The 20,742-nt window shown below is 43.2% G+C and overlaps 1 protein-coding gene across 1 annotated transcript in view; it reads left to right on the top strand.

Annotated features, from left to right (window-relative positions):
* Window positions 1–2,332: 2,332 nt before the first annotated feature.
* LOC311361905 (AT-rich interactive domain-containing protein 1B-like) overlaps window positions 2,333–20,742 on the top strand; it is a gene marked incomplete at its 5' end in the record, with an annotated part of 52,032 nt that continues 33,622 nt past the window's right edge. Inside the window, 4 exons of the mRNA XM_084481703.1 lie at window positions 2,333–2,522; window positions 4,926–5,058; window positions 10,827–10,879; window positions 11,043–11,117. Of these exons, the coding sequence (XP_084337829.1) occupies window positions 2,333–2,522; window positions 4,926–5,058; window positions 10,827–10,879; window positions 11,043–11,117 (451 nt within the window). The remainder of the gene's footprint in view (window positions 2,523–4,925; window positions 5,059–10,826; window positions 10,880–11,042; window positions 11,118–20,742) is intronic.

The raw sequence follows: 20,742 nt of genomic DNA, 5'->3' as shown, positions 1-20,742 counted from the left end.
CCAATGCAAAAGGACATTAATAAATGGTAATGTTATGTATTTACTTTCCAAGACATCATCTACGTTGTTAGTATTGCACTTGTCATTACTATTTTGATTCCAAACCTTTAGTTTGTTTCTCAGATAAAAAACAAAATGAACCAATTAAAAAGGCCTGCCGTTTTTTTCTTCCAACTTTCTTTTTGCCAGTATGTGGTTATGGACCTGGCACTGATCCGGTTGCACTATATAAAGACATGGTTCTTTGTGGATTTACTTGCAATATTGTCACTGGACGACTGCCTTCTAACACTTCTTGAGGTTACCCCGGCTCATGCAATACTTCCGCGGATGGGAAGAGGCATGTACTCATTTGTTTTAGGTCTGCTTTTTTGAGGAGCCTTGCCATAGATCTTTCTTCTCCAAGCCTGGATGCACTGAGGCACTCTGTTTTAACACCCAATCGGCTAACCATGAGTACAAAACTACTCATAAAATCCACCAATCTGCTCCAATGCGTTTGCTTAATTGTATATTATATGGCTATTCTATGGGGTTTCCATAAAATATTGAAATGACAACTGCTGGATACTATTTGACGGACTCGAGGTGAGTATATGATTCATCACCCATCTAATAAAATCTGTGATTATTAAATCATATGTGGATCTTTAATGTCTGTTATAATGGGGGTTGGGGGAGGGCTTTAGAAACATTGCTTAAATAATGATGAGTTTCATTAGGACTATTATCTACATTTAGTCAGTTTCATCCTTCTTTTACCCCACCTATTTAGATTTAATGCAATCATAAAGGTGTGATATAAATGTTTACATACACAAAAATAGGAGCAACCAATCTGGTACCAGTACTCCCTGTCCATGCTGCAGACCTTTTCTCAAATGTTGGCTATTGGCCACGGATCAAAGAGGCATCCCAAAGGTAAAGCTATGCTATAGATAGTCACTTTCACTTACATGAACCACATGGTGCGTTCTGCCAGCAGGCATTAAGCAGTGTGTCTCTTCTTCTCCTTGCATTTAATTTCAGGATTGGTAGAGCTGTGGGTGGCTATCATCACCATGGTGGTTGGAACAGTCCTGAACGCGCTGACAGTGGCAAAGATATTGAATTTAATTACCAGAAAGTAACCAGTTTCATATCTGTACGACGCCAAGGTATCGGGGCGCCCTTTACAGACTCAGATTAGTTGATGTATGCAGAAAATGTATGCTTTATGCTTCAGAAATGTAAATATTTAGTTTGTGGACCATTATATTATATAAATTATCACTTAAATTACCACTTAACCACTAAGAGATCAATTTTGGACTGGTTACTAGTGATGGGCATTTGCATTATTTATTATGACATTTTATGGAATAGAATACAACTATATTTGCCCCAAGGGGAAATTTGTTTTTCACATTTACAGATTCATCAAAAACAATAGTGTACATAGAAAACAACTATAAAAGTAATAGTTTGTTTCAGCCCTACCATCTGCTCTCCGTTCTATTCATGCATCAACACCAGTCCAACCATATAATTCAGCCCTTAAACACTGGAGGGCAGTATGAGCACAATGCAAAATCCAGGGCACCACGATATGGCTTCTTTACATCCAAACCCATACTGAGGTTCACAGAAATGGATGGATGACACAGAGAAAGATGGATAGATGGTTAAATGGATAGAGACACAGACAGACAGTAAGTCAGAGAGATAGACTGACAAATGGATCGATTTTTCGGGGACTAAATTAAACTTGCAAAATCACTTTTAGTCACATATGTTCAATTGAAGCCATACAATAAGCCCTCTCATCTGCAGAAACAGAGCTTGATGGAGTACTTGCAGCATCACAACATTCCCTTCAGGATGCGTCTAAAGGTTGCAAAACATCTGTAGAAACGCTACAATGACCAGTGGTTCGACGAGGACGCCATCTTGGCAACGCTGTCTGAGCCAGACGGGTATGATGACGAGACTTTGTGTGTGGGTTGATGGGGTATTGGTGAATAGTCTGAAATGTAACCTGAAGAATAGCATTGATGTTAATGACTAAAAGGAAGATTGATTGATGCGTTGATTTAATATTAGAAAACTTTTTATCAGCCTGATAGTAGCCTGTTTTAGCCCCAGCAGAGGGCCAACTGCAGATTACTGTATTCATTACTCTTTTATTCGTGAAGAACTGGTGCCATTTGAATTTGCCCACTCTCCCTTTGTCAAATTTTATTTTAATTTTTTCTCCTCAAAAAATACAGTCAACTCAAATTCTTTTTTTCTTCTCCAATCTCACCAGGAGGTGATACATCACAACCGCATTACTCTGGTGTCCAATGCGCCCATGTTCAAGGACATGAACCCCATCCTCCTGGATGAACTGCTGGAGGTGCTGGTCTTTGAGATGTTTGAAACCGACGACTGCATCATATGTAAGGGCGAGCTGGGCAAGGGCATGTACTCGATCGACAAAGAAGCCGTGAAGGTGGAGACGGACGATGTCATCCTGCTCCTCACCGATGAGTCCTTTGGAGGTGAGCGGCGGAATCCAGCAGTAGTGCGCTATTAGCCTTTCTTGTTAGAGAAATGCTAATTACATGTTCATAATTGGGTTTGAGTCAAGACCCAAGACTCTGTTTCATCTTTTTTTTTTTTCTTTCTTGCATCTTTTCACCCATAGCTAAATTTAGCTAACAAGGTCTGTCTGAATCTGAACCGCTTTGTAGAGTAATGAGAAATGAAGCGTTGAACTTGAGATTACAGTGTCAATTGAACGTACACGTTAAAACGAATGGAGATAAATTTTTGAAAATGGCTCAAAACAGCTTCTGCATGATAAGCTGCTCGAACGTTGTGCTTCAATGCTGCTTAGCTTTGAGCAGCTTCCACTGATGTTGAAAAGTAAAAAATGTGACATTTTGTTTTAATTCCATGTTGATTATCTGTGATTATACACTAAAATAGCAAATTTGCACCCCCTTAGAGAGATACAGGGGAAATGTGAAATGCGGGGAATTAGCTTCAGCAGAGAGAAAGAACTGCCCGCGGAGAGGCATCATGTAATGTGCTTTTTTTCTCCGTATCCACCTCTCATTCCCCCCCGCCCCCCACCCCCCTCCCCCTCCGGCTTGTGGCATGCGCATGTACACAGAATTATTTACACCTTCAAGGCAGCTCGACTGAACCGCGCATCAGTCAATTAGTGAATCAGAAATTTCCTATGATTCCAATTTAGCGTAGAGTCCTTGGCTCCCTCTGGTCCCCCTACCCCCGCCGCTCCCCCCTTTTAGACTCCCACCCTGACAGTGACAAATTACTCCTCTGCTTGGCGAGATTGAAAATTAAAAGCATTTAGAGTTGCTCATGCATTTATGCTAATGAGAAACTCAGATATGATTTGCATGCGAAAGAGGCTAGTCTGAGAACTCATCATTGGCTCCCCCCCCCACCTCCTCCTGCACCACCACCGTCACCCATCACCACCCCCCCCACCACCCCCCCCACTACCCCCACCCCACCCCACCCCACCCCACCCCATCCGCTTTAGCCTTGCATTTCTTCATGCGTTCTTGTCCTTTTTTATGCGAGTGAAGAAGAAAATGTAGTGTTTATGCACTCTCAAAATGTGACATTTCGATTTTCCATTTGGTACGCAAAAATGGTATTATGCGTGAGTGTATTTAAGATGCAAGCTAGCAGAGAGCACCCCCCCCCCCCCCCCCCATGCCAAACACCACACCATCTGCCCCCACCACCAGGCCCACACCTAGCCACTCTGCCAAATTGGGTCATTGTGTCTAGAGTTTTCCCATTACACCGTCAAGAGGGAAGACCAGCAGCCATAATGACATTGTGTGGTTATTGCTTGTGCCAAGCTTTTCCACTGGCAGTACTCACACAGGCACAATTCAATACACAATAAAAGTAGGTGATTTGCCAGTATTTAACGTTGGCAAAGATGATCAAAGTTTGAATTATGGGTTTCATTCTCTAGGTATAAGCATTTAAAGTCCAATATCAAAACTGTTTGTGCGAGTTTAAAAAAGCAAAGAAGTATTTTGTCTTGCGATAAACATGTGAGGAACACTTTGGCGCTGGAGGATTAAAAGCCCCTGCGCAGATTTTGTTTTCCACGCTAAGCTTCCTCCCTTGCCTTTACCTCGGAATTATCAAAGCACACGCTTCTCGGAATTTGTTTTGTTCCATAGTTGCTAAATGATTGTAACCTTGGAAACAAGATGTATTAATGAAGGTGGAAAATGAAATGAGAGTTTAATTTGTTCCACTGTTTATGGCTGAGGTGAAATGGATTAGCTGTGATTGAGTTGTGTGATGAAAAAGAAAAGCGCTGACATGACACTTGTATTTGTCACCGTGTCATTTCAAGGAGGATGCTGCAGCAATTATGACTACGGGTACACAGCAATTAAAAGTGGTAGCATTCATTAATAATTTTTATATTAATTTATCAGCGGCGATTGAAGTGATTGCCGCTGCACACAGGCTTTCCAATTACGCTGCTTAATTAGAAATGTCAATATTAAGAAATAATTAAACTTGGGAATACATTAAGGTTGTCACAAATACTTTTTCTGTAGGAAAGAAACATAATAAATATAATGTTATGAGCATCACTCAAACGATGCATTCACTAATGTGCTTTCCAGTGATTTGCAATTTACAGGCGTAAACACTATATGTGTGGAGGGCTAACATTTGTAGGTTTGGGCTGTGGGGAAAGGTAGCGTCTTTGAGCGCCAATGGCCTTCTAGCTTCCAGAAAAGGTCAAGGAAAACAACACAGTAATCAAATGGTCGTCCCCGCACACCTGCTAACAGGGGAGCAGGCTCTTTCTAAGTTGAGGTAAATCCTTTAAGTGTGTGCTAACCTATTGTCTCTTACACCATTACCACCCTCCCCCTCCCCTCCCCCTGTAGCTGTGTTAGACCCCTCAGAGCTGTGTTTGACTGGAGGCCAGACTGACACCTCGGCCAAGGCCCTGAGCACCTGTCCAGGGAAGACTAGTGTAAGGTCCTCAAACGCTTCAACACCCCCAAAAAGCACCAACAGGTTGGTGTCCTATAAACCATACTTCTCTAGCCTGACCTGCCAGACTAATTCGGCAAATGTGAATTAGTCTGGGAGCTCTCTCTCTCTCTTTTCCATTTCCAAGGGGCATTTTCAACGGGCGATGACACCAAAACCTTCTTGACCAATCAGACCAACCAAACATGTGGAAAATCAGCGACAGCCATCTTGGTTGTTTATGAAAATGCCTCAACGGCAGGGGGGGCTCAATACAACATAAGCTCGCAGATACGTCTAGTTGTTCTCTCTTCATTTTGTTGATTTTCCGAGTTAGTTTATTGACTCCAGCGAGGATGTTCATTCCATAAATCACCAAAGGTATCCACATACAAAACATTTATCGAAACTGACTACAAAGTGTAGGCGGAACAAAACTTATTTAAAATTCTTTAAAATTCTTTAAAATTCTAATGGATTTAAGAAAAACTTTTTCTGCCTAGATTGGGCATGGATTTTTCTCTCCCTGATCTTTTGGTTTATATGATTAGACCAGTTGGCTTGATATTTGCGAGTTCTTGCTGGCATTCTAGAAAGTGGCTGTGATGTGACTGATCCAAATGAAATATCAAGGTGGTATTAGTTCATCCAAAAGCAAAAAATACACCTAGCTTAAAATGCATCATATGAAAGGATATGTTTATTACATTGCCACTGAGAATACTAGATCTTAATTCAATTTAAATAAGCAATTCACATTTTCATTAGAAATGTATTTCCAATGTCTTAATCCCTTGAACATTGTAGCTGCAGTGAAAGTGAGTGTCCTCAGTCTCTGTAGCTGTAGCCAGTTGTAACTCATCTTTAACACTCTGGTCCTTCAGCTGAGGAGGCCGTTATCCCCAGCCTCCTTCCCATGATCGTCCCTTGACGACTTGATGGACGAGCCTGAGTTTGCGTTGTTTCTGTTGCCCTGCATCTTTTTTTTATAGTGGGCGATAGAGGTTGAGGTTCATTTGTAATTCTGTGTTTTCATATTCTGTTACAGCTACCGTTAAACTGTCAGTGTTTGAGAATGTGAACGATATCCAATCAATAAAAGTACCATTAAAGTACTCCTTACCGCAGCGACCAGGGTTTGATTTCTGCCTGTGGTCCTTTGCAGCATGTCTTCCCCTTTTTCTTCCATTTTTCTCCCTGTCTATCTCACTCTACAATAAAAAGGAGAAAATCTTCAAATGTAAATTTTTAAAAAATATATAAAATGTGGCCATATAAAAGATGTGTCTTTGCAAAAAAATTCTTTGTTACGGCAGCAATGTCACAAATCAATCTTTCAGTGGCAGACAGCAAACACACAGGAACAGCATTTCCTAGTACTGAACAGACTTCTAAAATCAAGTAACCTCACAGCGATGCAGATACACTTTTTGTTGTTCTTGCTTTTTTTGTTCTCTCTGGGCACACATTACCATTAATCAAGATAAATGTCTTGAAATCACCTGTTGACTTGCAGTCAAAGCAAGTGGAACCAGGAAGACATGAAAGTGTTGTTCCCTCAAAGCGACTGCAGCCTCTAATCATAGCTAGACCAGTACTGGCACAGCACGTTAAAGCCAGGTTTCAGGGCCTGGGCTTCTTGTGACAGCTCTTTTAATTGGACCACTGTGTTGCCTCGGTGCTGTGAAATGTTACCAGCGCCGTTATTGCTGGGATGTTATGATATAATTACCTCACGTGTACCATTATATAAAAATCAAGCGAGTCACAGCTAATGTCAAGGAATTGTATGCTTCGCTTATGAATATGAACGACTATGTGTTTATCGGAACTAGCATATTCCTATACGAAGACTTAATTGAATCCTTTCTTCCCCTAATCAAATACAAACTGTGCATGTGAATGAGTAGCCAAGACTACCGTGGTGTTACAGAAGAAACAATGATTTGACAATGCTTGTAGATAATCACTGAAAGCTTGTCTGATTGCCATTATGTTGGTGGCAGGAGCTCAAGGGGGTAGAGCAGGTCGTCTGGAGACTGGTGGAGTTGCATGTTTGATTCTTACTTCCTAAATTCGAGGCGGACACCTCACCCTCTTCCAGTAAGCTGGTTGTTGCCATGCATGGTTTGAAACCACCATTGGTTTGGAAATTAAACATAGACCTACACTTGAAGTACACTTGACCCCAAATTCCCGCTTGTTTGATTAGTGTGAACAATGTACCGTACCCAAGCGCAGATAGGCAAACCGTGCCCGAGTCCACTTGGAAAGGTGTTTTCAAGTACGGTTCATGTGTACTAGGGTACGGTTCGCATCAGGTTTGAAAACGACCAAAACACAGAAGTGGACTGCTATTTGCATATCTGCATATAAGCACAGCGTGTGCCAATCTCATCCTCTGAACTGCAACGCCATAGCTGATCAAGTAGGGAAGCAAGCGAGAGGGTCGTACTTCACATCGGCCACAAAATTTCAGCACGCGTAGTGTGAAGGTCAGCTCCATTGTATGGGCTTGGGATCTTGCGATTGGCATGCTCGATCGACAACGTGCCTAATACGAAAACACTTATACAGTGCTAAAGTGGCAGCTATATATTTGAGCTAATGTGCTATACATAATAAATTCAGTTACTTTTATGTATTTATTTAGTTACCTTTAATTCACCATAGAAAACAGTTGAATAAATGCTAGTCGGCTAATCTTAATTCAGCCAGTTTCGGCCTTGCTGAAAGACCTACAGTACTATTAGATCCAAGCTAGTGCTCCACATAAGGTTGTATCCTTGACCCTTCTGTCCACATTTCTCTGTTGCTCTGGGCTCCTTTGGTCTTTCTTGTTTAACCCCATGAATAGAAGGGATAAAAAGAGAGTGGTGAAAGGCTAGATGAGAGCGACAGAAAGAGGATGCATGCACATGAGAGAGAAAGAGAGAGGGAGAATTTGTGTCTTTTCTCCCGCTAGGGGCCCAAGTTTTGCCATGAGAGCCATGAGGATGGCCCCCGCTCGCTGACAAATGAGAAAAGCCACACAGTGTCCCCGGCAAGTGACAAGCCAAATGGAAGCAATTCCTCCTGAGGCAGGAGAGAGCAGCTGTGACCAGGACCCACTCTGCCTTGCGAGACAGCGCCCTAACATGTGTGTGTGTGTGTGTGAGCGTGTATGTGTGTTTTTGTGTGTTGTCTGTGTGTGTCTGTGTGAGTTTGTTGTCTGGGTATTTGTGTGTTTGGGTTGTCTGTGTGTGTGTGTGTGTGTGTGTGTGTGTGTGTGTGTGTGTGTTGTCTGTGTGTGTGTGTGTGTGTGTGTGTGTGTGTGTGTGTGTGTGTGTGTGTGTGTGTGTGTGTGCACGGTCAGGCACTTTGCGCTATGGAGACGTTGCCCGGGAGACAATTGGCATTTTTCTCCTGGCGGTCTCTGGGTAAGCAGAGTGTGTGTGGCTGGCCTTTGGGAAACCCCATCAGTTGTGGATCACTTCCCCCTGCTCCCGGAAGGCAGGGACACTGCTGTGGGTGTTTATTTTAGTCTGCATCAGTACGTCAAGTAATGTGTGTGTGTTTTCCTCTGTCTGAGTCGCTTTTTACTGCTAAAGGACATAGTAAAATGATAATGTAATGTGTTGTGTTGTATGTGTGCGGCGTTTATAATATATATAAGACTCATTTGTGGTGGGCTATGGCATGTTGCAGCTCACTGTGGTTCTTGCTTACTGTAGCCTTTGCCTGAATCTGTGCCCGTACAAAGTGTCCTTAGGTAATGGACCGTAGAATCTCCTCCGGTTTGTTGGAACGCGGCCTTTCATGCGGCAGTATCAAGAGACTTCCACCCAGTGGTGGTGTGGGTAATTAATGCAGAGGGCTAATGGATTAAAAAGTCCCCCTGCTGAGAGTGACTCCTAGCAGATGTGATTGGCCCTGTGACCCTGCTAGAATCCTGACCCTCGCAGGCTGCTGGCAGGGCAGATGTTAAGCGATAAATAGACTGGAGATAGAGAGAGAGAGAATGTTTGGAGGCAACAAAATGAAAGAGTGGTATGGTGAATGTCAGAATGTTCGTTTTTTTTTAACATGGACCACATTGCTAATTGAATAGTTCTGGATTTTAGGAGGTGCAGCACCATCGTTGGGGATCACACTGTTCATTCAGCAACGTATCTGCGCCTATCTCTAATTCTTTATTTCTTTCTGTTTTCCCTTTGCTCCCTCTTCTCTTCACCCAGAGCCAAGTAGATCAGGCTTCGCTTAGACACAGCCATCATAATTACTCCCAGCCCGAGGAATCAATTAGGCCTAAGCACCATTGTTTTCAGGATGGAGCTAAGCATTAAAGTTTAAAAACTCAGAATTATTAAAAAGTCATGCTCCCAGGGACAGCATACAGAATATTTACTGTTAACAAATAACTTAATAACTTCTTCCATTCCTAATAATTAATTCATGCCCAGTTCTGCAAGACTTTAGACTCGTGGTTAATTTCCCTGCTTTCATACGTTGTTAAAAATGCATCGCCTCTTGACTATGAGTGTTCCTCAAGTCTGTCAGAGCTTTTGTGGATTTATTGAGCTGTGGTTTTGTTCCTTGACAAACTGATTTAAACATTGTTTTCGGTCTTATAAAATATTTTGTTTACGACTGGGGAAACAGATGGATATTCTTCACAATATGTTGATTCGGACTAGACGACTGAGAGGGGTCGGTAGATTTAGCTTATTAAGAGTTATTGCTAAATAATGTTTGTTAATTTATTTATTTATCTATTTTTGTTTGTGACAGGCTGCTCTATTTCTTGATGAGATTCTTTCTTGAACCTGCTCTCCATCAGTATTTTTAGATCTATTTCTCAGTGACTAATGGTGACGCTGGGGTTATTATTACAGCCGCTCCCCCTTGTTTGGAACCAATCATGAGTTAGACTGTGGCTATATCTTACATGTGTCAACAGCCCCCATGTCCAGCAGAGCACCAGTTGGTCAAATTCTCAAATACTCAAATACTCTACTAATCATACCATGTGGTTGAAAAAACATTTTTTTTGTGTGTGTGTGCATTTAGGTACATGCTCCTCAATGACATGTATCAGAATTTAACTTGCTTTGGATAAAAGTGTCAGCTCAATGACTATAACAAATAGACTAAAAACTAACTAAAAAGTTGTTTTTCAGTGCCCACGCTGAACTTGTGGATGATTTGCATAACTAATCTAGCGCTTGTTTTGGTACACTAGCCTTGATGCTGATAAGAGGGTTTGTCTATTCGATCTCATATCAAAATGTAACTTTGTTTAATTTTCCCTTGGTTTCGCACTAGATAAATCATGGCCATTTGAATGTTTTTTGTTTAAATCCATACAGATTGTTTGGATAATTCTAACTACACTAACTCTGACCAATTGTTCTTGGTGCTTAGTGCTATAGTGTTACAATGCTACGGGTACGATATTGGATTTCATGTAAGATATTGGATTCCAGATCTCTCCTCTCTCTATTGCTGAATGAGATGACGGTATGGTACATCCGTGTGGATTGGATTCGACTAAGCCGGGAGATGAAGGAGAATGAGGAAACTGAAACTGCTTGCTCTTTCTGAGCTCTCCTTCCAGCTGAGCAATTCAAAAAAAACAATGCAAGCGAACCTGAAATAGTTCACAGCCTTGGAGAAATTCCCAGAGGGAGGTCGTAAATTGGCCCTCGGAAGAGAGAAAAAGAAACAATTGGCCTTTACCTCAGAGGATGCATGTCATCTCTCCGCTACTCACTGCTGAGCAGATTAAGGTCAAATAGACCATTTTCCCCCCTTTTTCCCCCGTTCCTCTGAAGGCTGCAGAAAGGGAAGGCTGGCAAGAATGACAGGATGGAGAGTGGGGAGGGGGGTGGGGGGGGGGGTTAGGAGAGCGGGATTGTGAAGGTCTTTGAAAGAGGTTTTACACCCGTCCCTGGTGAGATTCCTGCCTCGCTCCAACAACTGTGTTGATAATGGCTGACTGTCAAGGTGGATGAGCTCCGCGTCCCTCCCCCGGTCTCTCCCTACAACAGGCGCGGGGTCCAGCCAACGCTCCACATCAGTTATGAAGGTAACCGGCTTTGGCATGGCAGTGGTTAATGCCGCTGGTACCCTAATGTGGTTTGAAGTGCTGTTGTATTTTCGGTGGCGAAGAAAAAAACTATGTCTTTTTTTTCTCGATGCGGTCTCAGATGTCTACTCTGTGTTATATATCCGCCTGCTGATCTAAAGCGTACATGTGAGGATTTACTGGGCACATATCGCACATTGCAAATTGCATAAACTTAATGGGCTAACACCAAATTATGTTGTTAGTCACTCACTCGTCACAGATGATGAATCTCTGAAATCTAAATGCTAACCCTGCCAATTGTCATTACAAAGCCAATTGACACACAGTTAAATCCTTTGTTTCAATTGATTGTCCTGTCAATCAGGAAGGAGCTCTCCCCACTTGTTGTAATGTGTGAGCGAATAGCATAACATCCTGCCTTGCCGTGTCAAGGGCATATGGTTATGAAGTCAGCCTGCAATTAGGAACAATAATGTGCTGAGTCGAGCACGGCGACAAAATAGGCGGCAATTTCTTCTGCCTCTGTTGAAATTATGCTTATCAGGTACCTCGCCTTGGCAGAGGTGAGGGGTCGGCTGGAGCAAGCAGCCAGCATTTCTCCACATAATTGAGAGGAGTTTGGATTTAATTGTATAATTAATCTTGTCAAATTAAGTTACACAGAAGTCCGACCCCTGAATTAGGCAGTCTGGAATATTCTAAATTGCCTTAATGTGAAATCTGGCTCCAGAATGCACTTTGTTCTCTCCTGATGGTATGAAGTAAGTTTTGAGTCATAATGAACACTGTATGCTGTAATGACCAGTTATTAGCTCTTATCACGTTCCTTTATATGATTAATTCTGCACAAAGTAATTGCAATTTAGAAAAAGGAAGCTCATTTCATTTGGACGCCTGTTTTGAGCCAGTGATGAGAAAATGTATGGCGATCGACATCCCTGTAACCTTTTTCCTTACTGGTTCAAAATGAACTGACCTGGAAACGACATAATCAGAGCAACACATATTAGGCTAGCACAGCCACTGCGAACCCTATTGAGGAACTTGTAGCACTACTAAATTATGTAAAGCTAACTGAAGCAGACATTTCAGCACATTTTCTCATTTCTACTTTCATACTTTAATTTTCTTTCCACTTAATATTACCATTCCTTGTGGCTTCATGTTGACCACATGTGGTCTGTTCTCAAGTGTGGTAAAGCTGCATTACTCAATACTTCATATTCAATATTCTCCACATCATTCTCAAGTGTTATTTGACAAGCTGTTGTGAACAGGGTGTTTGTACTGTGTATTCTTATGGAGTGAATTTAGTGCCAGCACGTATATAACAATTCCACATATTTCTATTTCTATACTTTTGTGAACGTTTTGGAACGTTTTGTGAACAGCATATCAAATTCACATCTGTGAAAATATATCCACAAATGCATGTTGTCGTATTGAACAACTGTGAAACCTGCATTGTGAGTTGTTGATCTGCTTCCAAGCATTAGCAGAGACATAACATAATAACAACACATAACACATTTTGGCACAAATCTGCCACTGCCCACAAAAAAATCTAACAAATGTATCCACCAATCAGAAATCATGTTTTTAATGCCAATCGGATAAGCGTTTGCAATATCCAATCAGCTGCACACAGAAGCTCACAGGAATTTGTCTGTACCATGGCATGACATTGGCAGTCTAGGCTGTAAAAAAGGCTGTAAAAATCCTGTAAATATCCTAACTATTTTGCATAGAATATATTAAATAAATGCATTGAACTTACTTAACATACTAACCTAATTAAGTTAGTCCATTTGATCATAAGCTGATCTGGGGGGTTGCTTTAAGGAACAAGCCAACAAATTAAAGAAATTCATTATGGATACTCAGATTTTCGGTATTTTCGCCCCAGACCTCAAAAAACCAAAACTAACCACGTCCCTTATGAGGAAAGTGTGTGGGGGGGCATACATTAATTGAAGGTTGGGTGGGCGAGAATAAGGATATAGTGTCATACCATCATACCATGACTTTAATTTGTGGATACAATTCAGAGGTCAATGGTCAAGAAAACATATTATAACGACAATTGATATTGATATAACGAGAAAGGAAAATAAAGGCTGCGTGGTCTACTTATATTAATATAACAAATAATTATATAATTATAAATACATTATGTGGGTGTAATGGAACAATCAGACAATCTTTAGCTGTGGGCACCATGTTTTGGGCCAGCAACAGCGACGAATACAGCAGTATACTCAACTAAAACATGGCCGACCACTCAAAGGACCTGTGCTGTGTTCCAATATCCATACTATCCACACTCACTGTACTTAGTTTGAGTTTGTAGGGCGTTCCAATTCAGATCGGGGCAAAAAGAAGTGTACTGAAAGGACCCGGATGTTGTACTCCAAATGGTCAAACTGCGAAGTGTGGATCGATGCACACTTTTCATACTCAACGGCAGCCATCTTAGCTACGTAGCGGAAGAGCGGCGCCAGGCTGAGCCAACGTCGGCACATTTTCCACATAGCCTGCATTAATTGAGTTATTTTGTAGCTTTTATAGCTTTTATAGCGTTTTATAGCTACTATGCGTAAAGAGTTCACCGTTCAAAGGGGGATGTTTATTGCGGGGGAGGAGCCACGGCGGCAGTCGTGATCGTAATTTCCGGTTAGTGCACCATGGAGTATTCGATTTGGAACAACACTTACATCTGAAAATCAGCGCACCTAGTCAGTGCGGATAGTGTACTACGTTTAAGTGTACTCATGGAAGTATGGATATTGAAACACAGCACTTCATGAATACAGTGCCACAAAACGGACCGCTCCCGAACTAATCTGACCTGTTGACGCTTGTGAGAACATGACTGAGAGAATATTACTTCCTGTAATACTGGAACATGGAGAAATACCGTTTCCCCTCTTGGCTCTTCCAGCCGAGGGATAATCCACAAAGACGAGTCAAGCTCTTTTCCCTATTATCCATAGAATGAGAAAATGGGGCAATTATGTTATGCAACATAATACAAATGGTCAATTATGGGATATAACATGACCCTTCAGGACACCACATTGTGCAAATGGGACATCAAGCAAATGGGACTGGAACAGTAACATACTATCAGGGTTCAAGCCACTGCCAACCATCACACCTGCAGCAGCAGTGTTGTCCTATAGCAGCTCAATAAACCTTATTGAGCTGTGCTTCGGTTTAGGTCCCCGCCGATGAGAATACATAACCTTGTCATGAAGAGTCGAGGAGTCCTCTCCCTAAACCAATGAGCGTACCTCGCTCTATCTCAGACCGCTAATCTTGTCTCTAAGTAAAGGGGAGTGAATTTTGCAACTGTGTCTCTTGGCACACTCGTCTACAGAGATTATGTCCGCTTGAGTGGAGATGTTTCTTCCCCCCCCCCCCCGCCCCTCCCCTTCTTTGCATTCGGTGGGAGTTGAGAGGGGAGGGTATCACACACATAGAGATGATAAAAACAGTAGCTGTGCAGTGATGAATTAATAACAATATGAGATCAGACGCACGCCAACGTAAGTCTGGGTTGGTGGCGGTGGTCGTCTGATATTCCACGGGTGAGATCACCTGCGGCTCGGCAACCAAAAGGACGGCGTTATCTTTTCCCTTTTTTTTCCGAGTCTTGCAGCTTTTCATTTCACACACTTTGAAATCTATTGGCAGCAGACGCCCCCGCCACGGCGAGCTGGTGGAAAAGGAACTGCCGGGATTTGCTGTGCCGGTGTGTTTTCGTGCTCAGCCATTAATTATTGTGTCCTCTCGCAGATGAGCAGTGTTTACCACCATTAGACTGATTGTCATCCGTGCCGTTGTCTTCTTCATCTCCAATGACAACATTTTGTTATTTACTCCGCGACAGGGACCGAGACTCGACGGCTGGTCCGTCTCCCGTCTGGTAAGCTGGAGGGGCCCCGCGGGTATTTGCCGGCATAATTCTCTTCTTAACACAACGACCTTACTCGGCTGTTGCTGTCAGATTTAGTAACAGCAGATGCACGGAATAACACCGGTAGGAGATAGAGAAAAAAATGTCTCCTTCACTTTGTGAGGATGCCAACTGTGTCTCTGTGCGCCTCTCCGAAGCGAAGCCATCTTTGATGTGTGTGACGTACGGCGTTCTCTCTATAGATGGCATCTCGGGGAAGTGAGAGACTTGCTGTGCTGGGCGCAGGACTACCGTCTCTCTGAATACAGATGGAGAAGGATGCCCTTGTGCAGTTTTTCCCCCAAAAGCAAACACTTAAATCGATGGCTCTTCATCCTGCAAGTGTGTGTGCTCTAGTGCACTCTGCAAGTGAATAGAATCAGTAGCGGGCGAATGAAATAAAAAAAGTTCTGTATTTTTTTCCACATAATTCAGATTCTCTCGGTCTCGCGATGTCCCTTCCCCTATCTGTTTCACTTAAATCCAGTTGGGAAGGATTTTGCTTTGAACGAACACCGTTTTCATTTCCTAGTGAAGGCCACTGTAGCGCTTTTAGCACATAGGTAGAAGGTAGTTTAAGCATTTGATCACACTGTGGAACAGGGTTTTGAAGAGATGTTCTGAGCTTTGGATCTCAAGTAGCTTAAAGGTCCTTGTTTGAAGTGCTGCTTCTACTGATCAACTGATTCAAAATAAGTTAGTGCAGTGCTGCTCTTTCACCTTCACCAATAGTGTTGAGGGAGGTATTTTCGTTGTGACTAACAGTTTGGATCAAAGAGCTTCAAGCCAAACAAGCATGTAGAGAATCTAAGGGTGAAGGTATTTAAGCAGGACATCGGTTAGATAAGGTTTTCGTCCCAAAATGGAAAGAATGTCAACTAAACGTAGTTGATGGTGGGTATATGTGATAGAGACACCGTTCCTGTGAACAGTTACAGGTCATTATTGGATTTTGACTCTTAAACGAATGAAAATAGTTTATTTATTTTCTTTTAGTTACTTTAGCTCTAAATGTAACACTTTATGACCTACCCTTTCAATGCAGTGTTGAAATAGACGCCAGCTGAAATAGGCGCCAGCTTTATCCAAGACTTCTGTGTTTTACTTGGATGCCCCCCCCCCCCCACTCCCCCAACCTCCACTCTTCTACCAATCGGTCCCTTGATTGTTCAGGGAAATCTTGTAAAATGCAAATGGGGCCAAACAGAATGTAATTGCTGCCGTGTGATGATTACGAGGGAGAACTAATGATGTCCCAACACTAGGGTCAGGCGGGGTTTAATTAGTGGAGGCACAATCAGTGTCACTCCTCTCTCTCTCTCTCTCTCTCTCTCTCTCTCTCTCTCTCTCTCTCTCTCTCTCCCAAACACACACTCTCTCTAGTGGTCCCCCATGTCTGCCTGGGCTTGTGCCAGCTCGCTCTCCATTGGGGGGGGGGGGGATGGCGGGGGGGGGGGGGGTAAGGAAGAAGGGGACATTGGGCCACTCCCGACGTGAAAAGGGGGGAGAAATTAAAACGGCACGGTTCCTTTGTTTGTTTCGAGATTGTTTGGGAAATGGAAACCCTTAAGAAAACGGCTTGGTCCGGGTTACCGATAGAGGTGGAGGTTAATGAGGCCCGGAGAATGGAAAGAGGTTGTCTGTTGTTGGCCTGGAAAACACTGTGGTCTGCTGTGTCCGCTTTGGACCGGGAGGGAAAAAAACATTGAAAGACAAAAAACACCACACACGCACGCACACACACACTCAAACAAACACACACACACACACACACACACACACACACGCATGGACGCACGCACACACACGCATGCCCACACACACACACACACACACACACACACACACACACACACACACACACACAGCTAGTGTGCCAACAGTATCATATTGTCTTCAGTAGTAACATGGCTCAAATAGCTCCCTAGGCTCTCATGCATATTGTTCAGTTGGAATATGTTTTGCTGGGGAGGAACCAAAATAAATCCTGAAACAAGACGAGATTGGACAGATGACTGAGACCGGCCAAGGAGAATAACTGTGGCCAACATTCCTGATTATCCAATCAGTGCTCTGAAAACATCAATTCCGTCTAGTCAATAGATAATTAAGAGGGATAATTGGCTGGCTATAATCTGGGCAGACAAGCAGTGCTGGTAAAGTTCCATGTCTTCCCTGATGATCCACATACGCACACACACACACACCCACTTACACAGCAGATATGTCCAGTGACATAAGATAAGGATTTATATGCTGGTGAAATATAGAACCAATGACTAGTCATTCTGGATCCCATCTCATAGGAATCTACAAAGTAATTTAACGTATTCTCTAGAGTCTAGGCCTATTCTACTAGCGCCCCACAGGGCCACACCCAGACTCCCTTTATTTTGATCCAGCCCTCAGATTACTTCTAAGGAAATTAACATCGCAATCAATTTTCCCTGGAAAAAAAGATTTTCAACGCAAGAAGGTTAGCAAAATTTCCGCCAATAGGAAACATTTTTATCAGTTTTGTTCCGCCCCTATGACCCGCCTTCTCTGTGCACACGCCAACCGTCTTGTCATTGCTGGCAATGAAATTCGACAATTCGATAAGGGGAGGACTGTGAAGTATATATATTTAGTAATGTGTGACCAAAGCCCATATGTTTGATCTGCGATAAGACCTTCCTTCACAGTAAGTAAAGAATACCACGTGAGAAAGGCACTGCACACATCACTCAATCAACTTCAATGGAACATATCCCATGGTTCAGTTGCTCCTTGTCCAATCAAAGTTGAATCAAGATCCTCTCTGTGAATCACCAACCCAGGGCGGCTATAATAACGACCGTGCTCAGAACAAGAGTGGAGCGCCATAGCCTCCCTCTGTTGTTGCGTGGTTCTTGGTTAAAAAAAACTCTTCACAGATTCTGAAACTGCATGCTAGCTAAGTTAAGGTGAAGAAGAACATATTTTTCATCCACCTGAAAAATACCTTGATTCAATCACACCATCACTTGTTGCCTGATTGATTTCTTTTGATTGTTAATTTGGATGATATGAATATGAGTACATGTCACAACATTTTTACAGGTTAAAAGTTAGCAGGGTGGATGTCTCTTTGATCTTCTCTCACATTAATAAAATCTGTATTGAATATGTGATTTATTGAAAAATAATACATGAAGAATAACACAGGTCTTTGTAGAAATGTATAAACTGACTGCCATACTTTCTATATGAGATAAACAGATCGTGACACTCTTTGTGCACTGTATTTAGGTAATGTAGTGTCTTTTATCTTCACATCTAAGTGCTTGAATGCGATAATACCTTTTTTTCCCGGCGTCCTTAAATTTTCAGCTCCATTGATCTGCCCTCGTAAGGAGCTGAATAGCCCAGACTCTGGAGAATGGTCGGTCAATGAAACTTCACTTGAATCATAAGACTAAGGTCTTGTAAGACTCACATGAATAGAACGCTGAAATGAAGAGAATACAAGTAGAATGGTTCTGACAGAGACATTTGGTCCAAAGTACAGAGCGTTTAAATAAAGGAAGAGGCCAAGTTATTGGCTTGTTGCTCAAGGCCACTTCCAACTTCAGGCACGACCTTCACTTTGGTCCACATTTACTTCAAGACATCTTGCTTAAGAGCTGGCTTTTTTTCTTTTCTTTTTTTTTTCACCACTGGTTGTTTCTGACCAGATTTAACCAGACAGGGCCCCAGATTTAAAAACATTGACCTGCCCCGTTTTTCCACGGTGGTCCACTAATCCATTGTGTTGCTGAGCCTGTCCCCGCCGACCCCCCCCCCCCCCGCCCCACCTTGGCTCCTGGCTCTTGCTCTTGTGAATAGAAAGGTCCTTAATGTGCCAGATCAAGAGGAAAATAAGGCTCTCCAAATGGAATCAGATCCCATCGAGGGCCCGCCGGGCTGCCAGGGCAGGGCCTCGCCGTATTAGGGCCACAACCAGACAGAGCAATTGGACTGTAATTCCTTTTCCAACTATTAGCCCATCACGTCTCAGTGCTATACACCCGCTTGCAGCGCAGGCCTCCCCCCCGCCACCGTCAACACACACTTTCCCCCCTCGCCAAACCCAACTGGCCCTTGATTCATTCATTAATTCTCAAGCAGAAGCCGAACCGGCGCAACGGTCAAATCAAACGCTGCACGGATAACAATCCTACCCGAGCCCTGGACCGCTCCCGCAAACACGGAGGGCGGGAAAAAAGAAGGAATAATAGAGCATTACAGAGCAAATGTATCACTGTCGTTTGGTCCCCATAATTCCTCAGGTCTTTCATGTTTTATTTATGCTCGGCGAAGCTGCCTGCTCTTGTATATCACCAACCCAACAAGGCGCAGCAGGTTGAGAAGTAAGGGGGTGAGTGGGGCTGGGGGTGAGAGTGTGTGTGTGTGTGTGTGTGTGTGTGTGTGTGTGTGTGTGGGTGGGGGGGGATTCTGTATTGATTCGGCATGACTGTGCAGCCTTTCGTGCATCAGCGACCCCACCTCCCCCCTCATGCTACGCCTCCTTCAGTTGGAATTCATCTTGAGCCTTTGGCCCGCTGCCCCCTTGTGCCTTGGCTCGTGTTCAATTGCCCCGCCCCCCCCCCCCCCCCCCTCTACCCCTATCCCCCCGCCCACCTCTCTGGCTGAGGCAAAGCCCAATCCTATTCCCATGCATTCAATATTCCCATTATAACATCATTAGTCAGGACATTGTTTTGGACTCGTTAATGGGATATGCATCACCTTAGACACCTCGGAATTGCCGTGTCACACCGACTGTGTGTGTGTGTGTGTGTGTCTTTGTGTTGGTGTGTGCGTGTCGGGATGACCTTGAGTTTGCTGACATGCGATCCCCTTACAAACCTGCTGACACATTCTATGGTTTCGCCCATTGCACATATATACACTCACACACACACACGCACACACACGCGCGCATGCACACACACACACACACACACACGCACACGCACAGACACACGCACAGACACACTATGGATTCCTTTCTCCTCCGGCTCTCTTGGCTCCCGCTCCCATGCAGCTCCTCAGTGATGCTGGAGAGTCAGCAGGGGTGGGAGGGAGGGAGGGGGGTGAGGGGGGGCGAGAGGGGGGTGGACCGGCTGGATCAGGATCTTTTTTTTTAGAATGCGAGGCAGGTCCTCCTGTTTGTAGGTATCGATCCTCCGAGGGCCCCGGGCCCCTTGTTCTCCGCCCGGCCCTGGATGCCATCCATCACCAGCGCCATGCCCGGGGAGCACAAACGGACGCCATTGCTGTGGCTGAAATACATAACAATGTTAATAATAACAATGTTTATATGCATTTCATGTGTGTGTATGTGTATATATATATATATATATATATATATACATATATATATATATATATATACTGTGTATAGAATGTGTATATATAATTTATATATATAAATACCAACACAAAAATGTATATTATATATATATATATATATATATATATATATATGCATTAATGTGCAATCCTGTATTTGTATATCCTTATTTTAATTAGCCACCCTAGTGCACATATTGATCATGGCTTATCTCTTTTAATCGATGTCCAGCAATTAAAACAAACTCTGTGAAACTGACGCGTCTCCTCGTCAAAAACCAGGCGTCCAGTTTGCTCTCCATCCCTATTGAAAATGGGGATATCGTAAAATGTCTCCTGCCTCTCT

The sequence above is a fragment of the Micromesistius poutassou genome (assembly GCF_964030765.1).
Source record: "Micromesistius poutassou genome assembly, chromosome: 17".
Lineage (NCBI taxonomy): Eukaryota > Metazoa > Chordata > Actinopteri > Gadiformes > Gadidae > Micromesistius > Micromesistius poutassou.
This window is presented reverse-complemented; position numbering and strand designations above follow the sequence as displayed.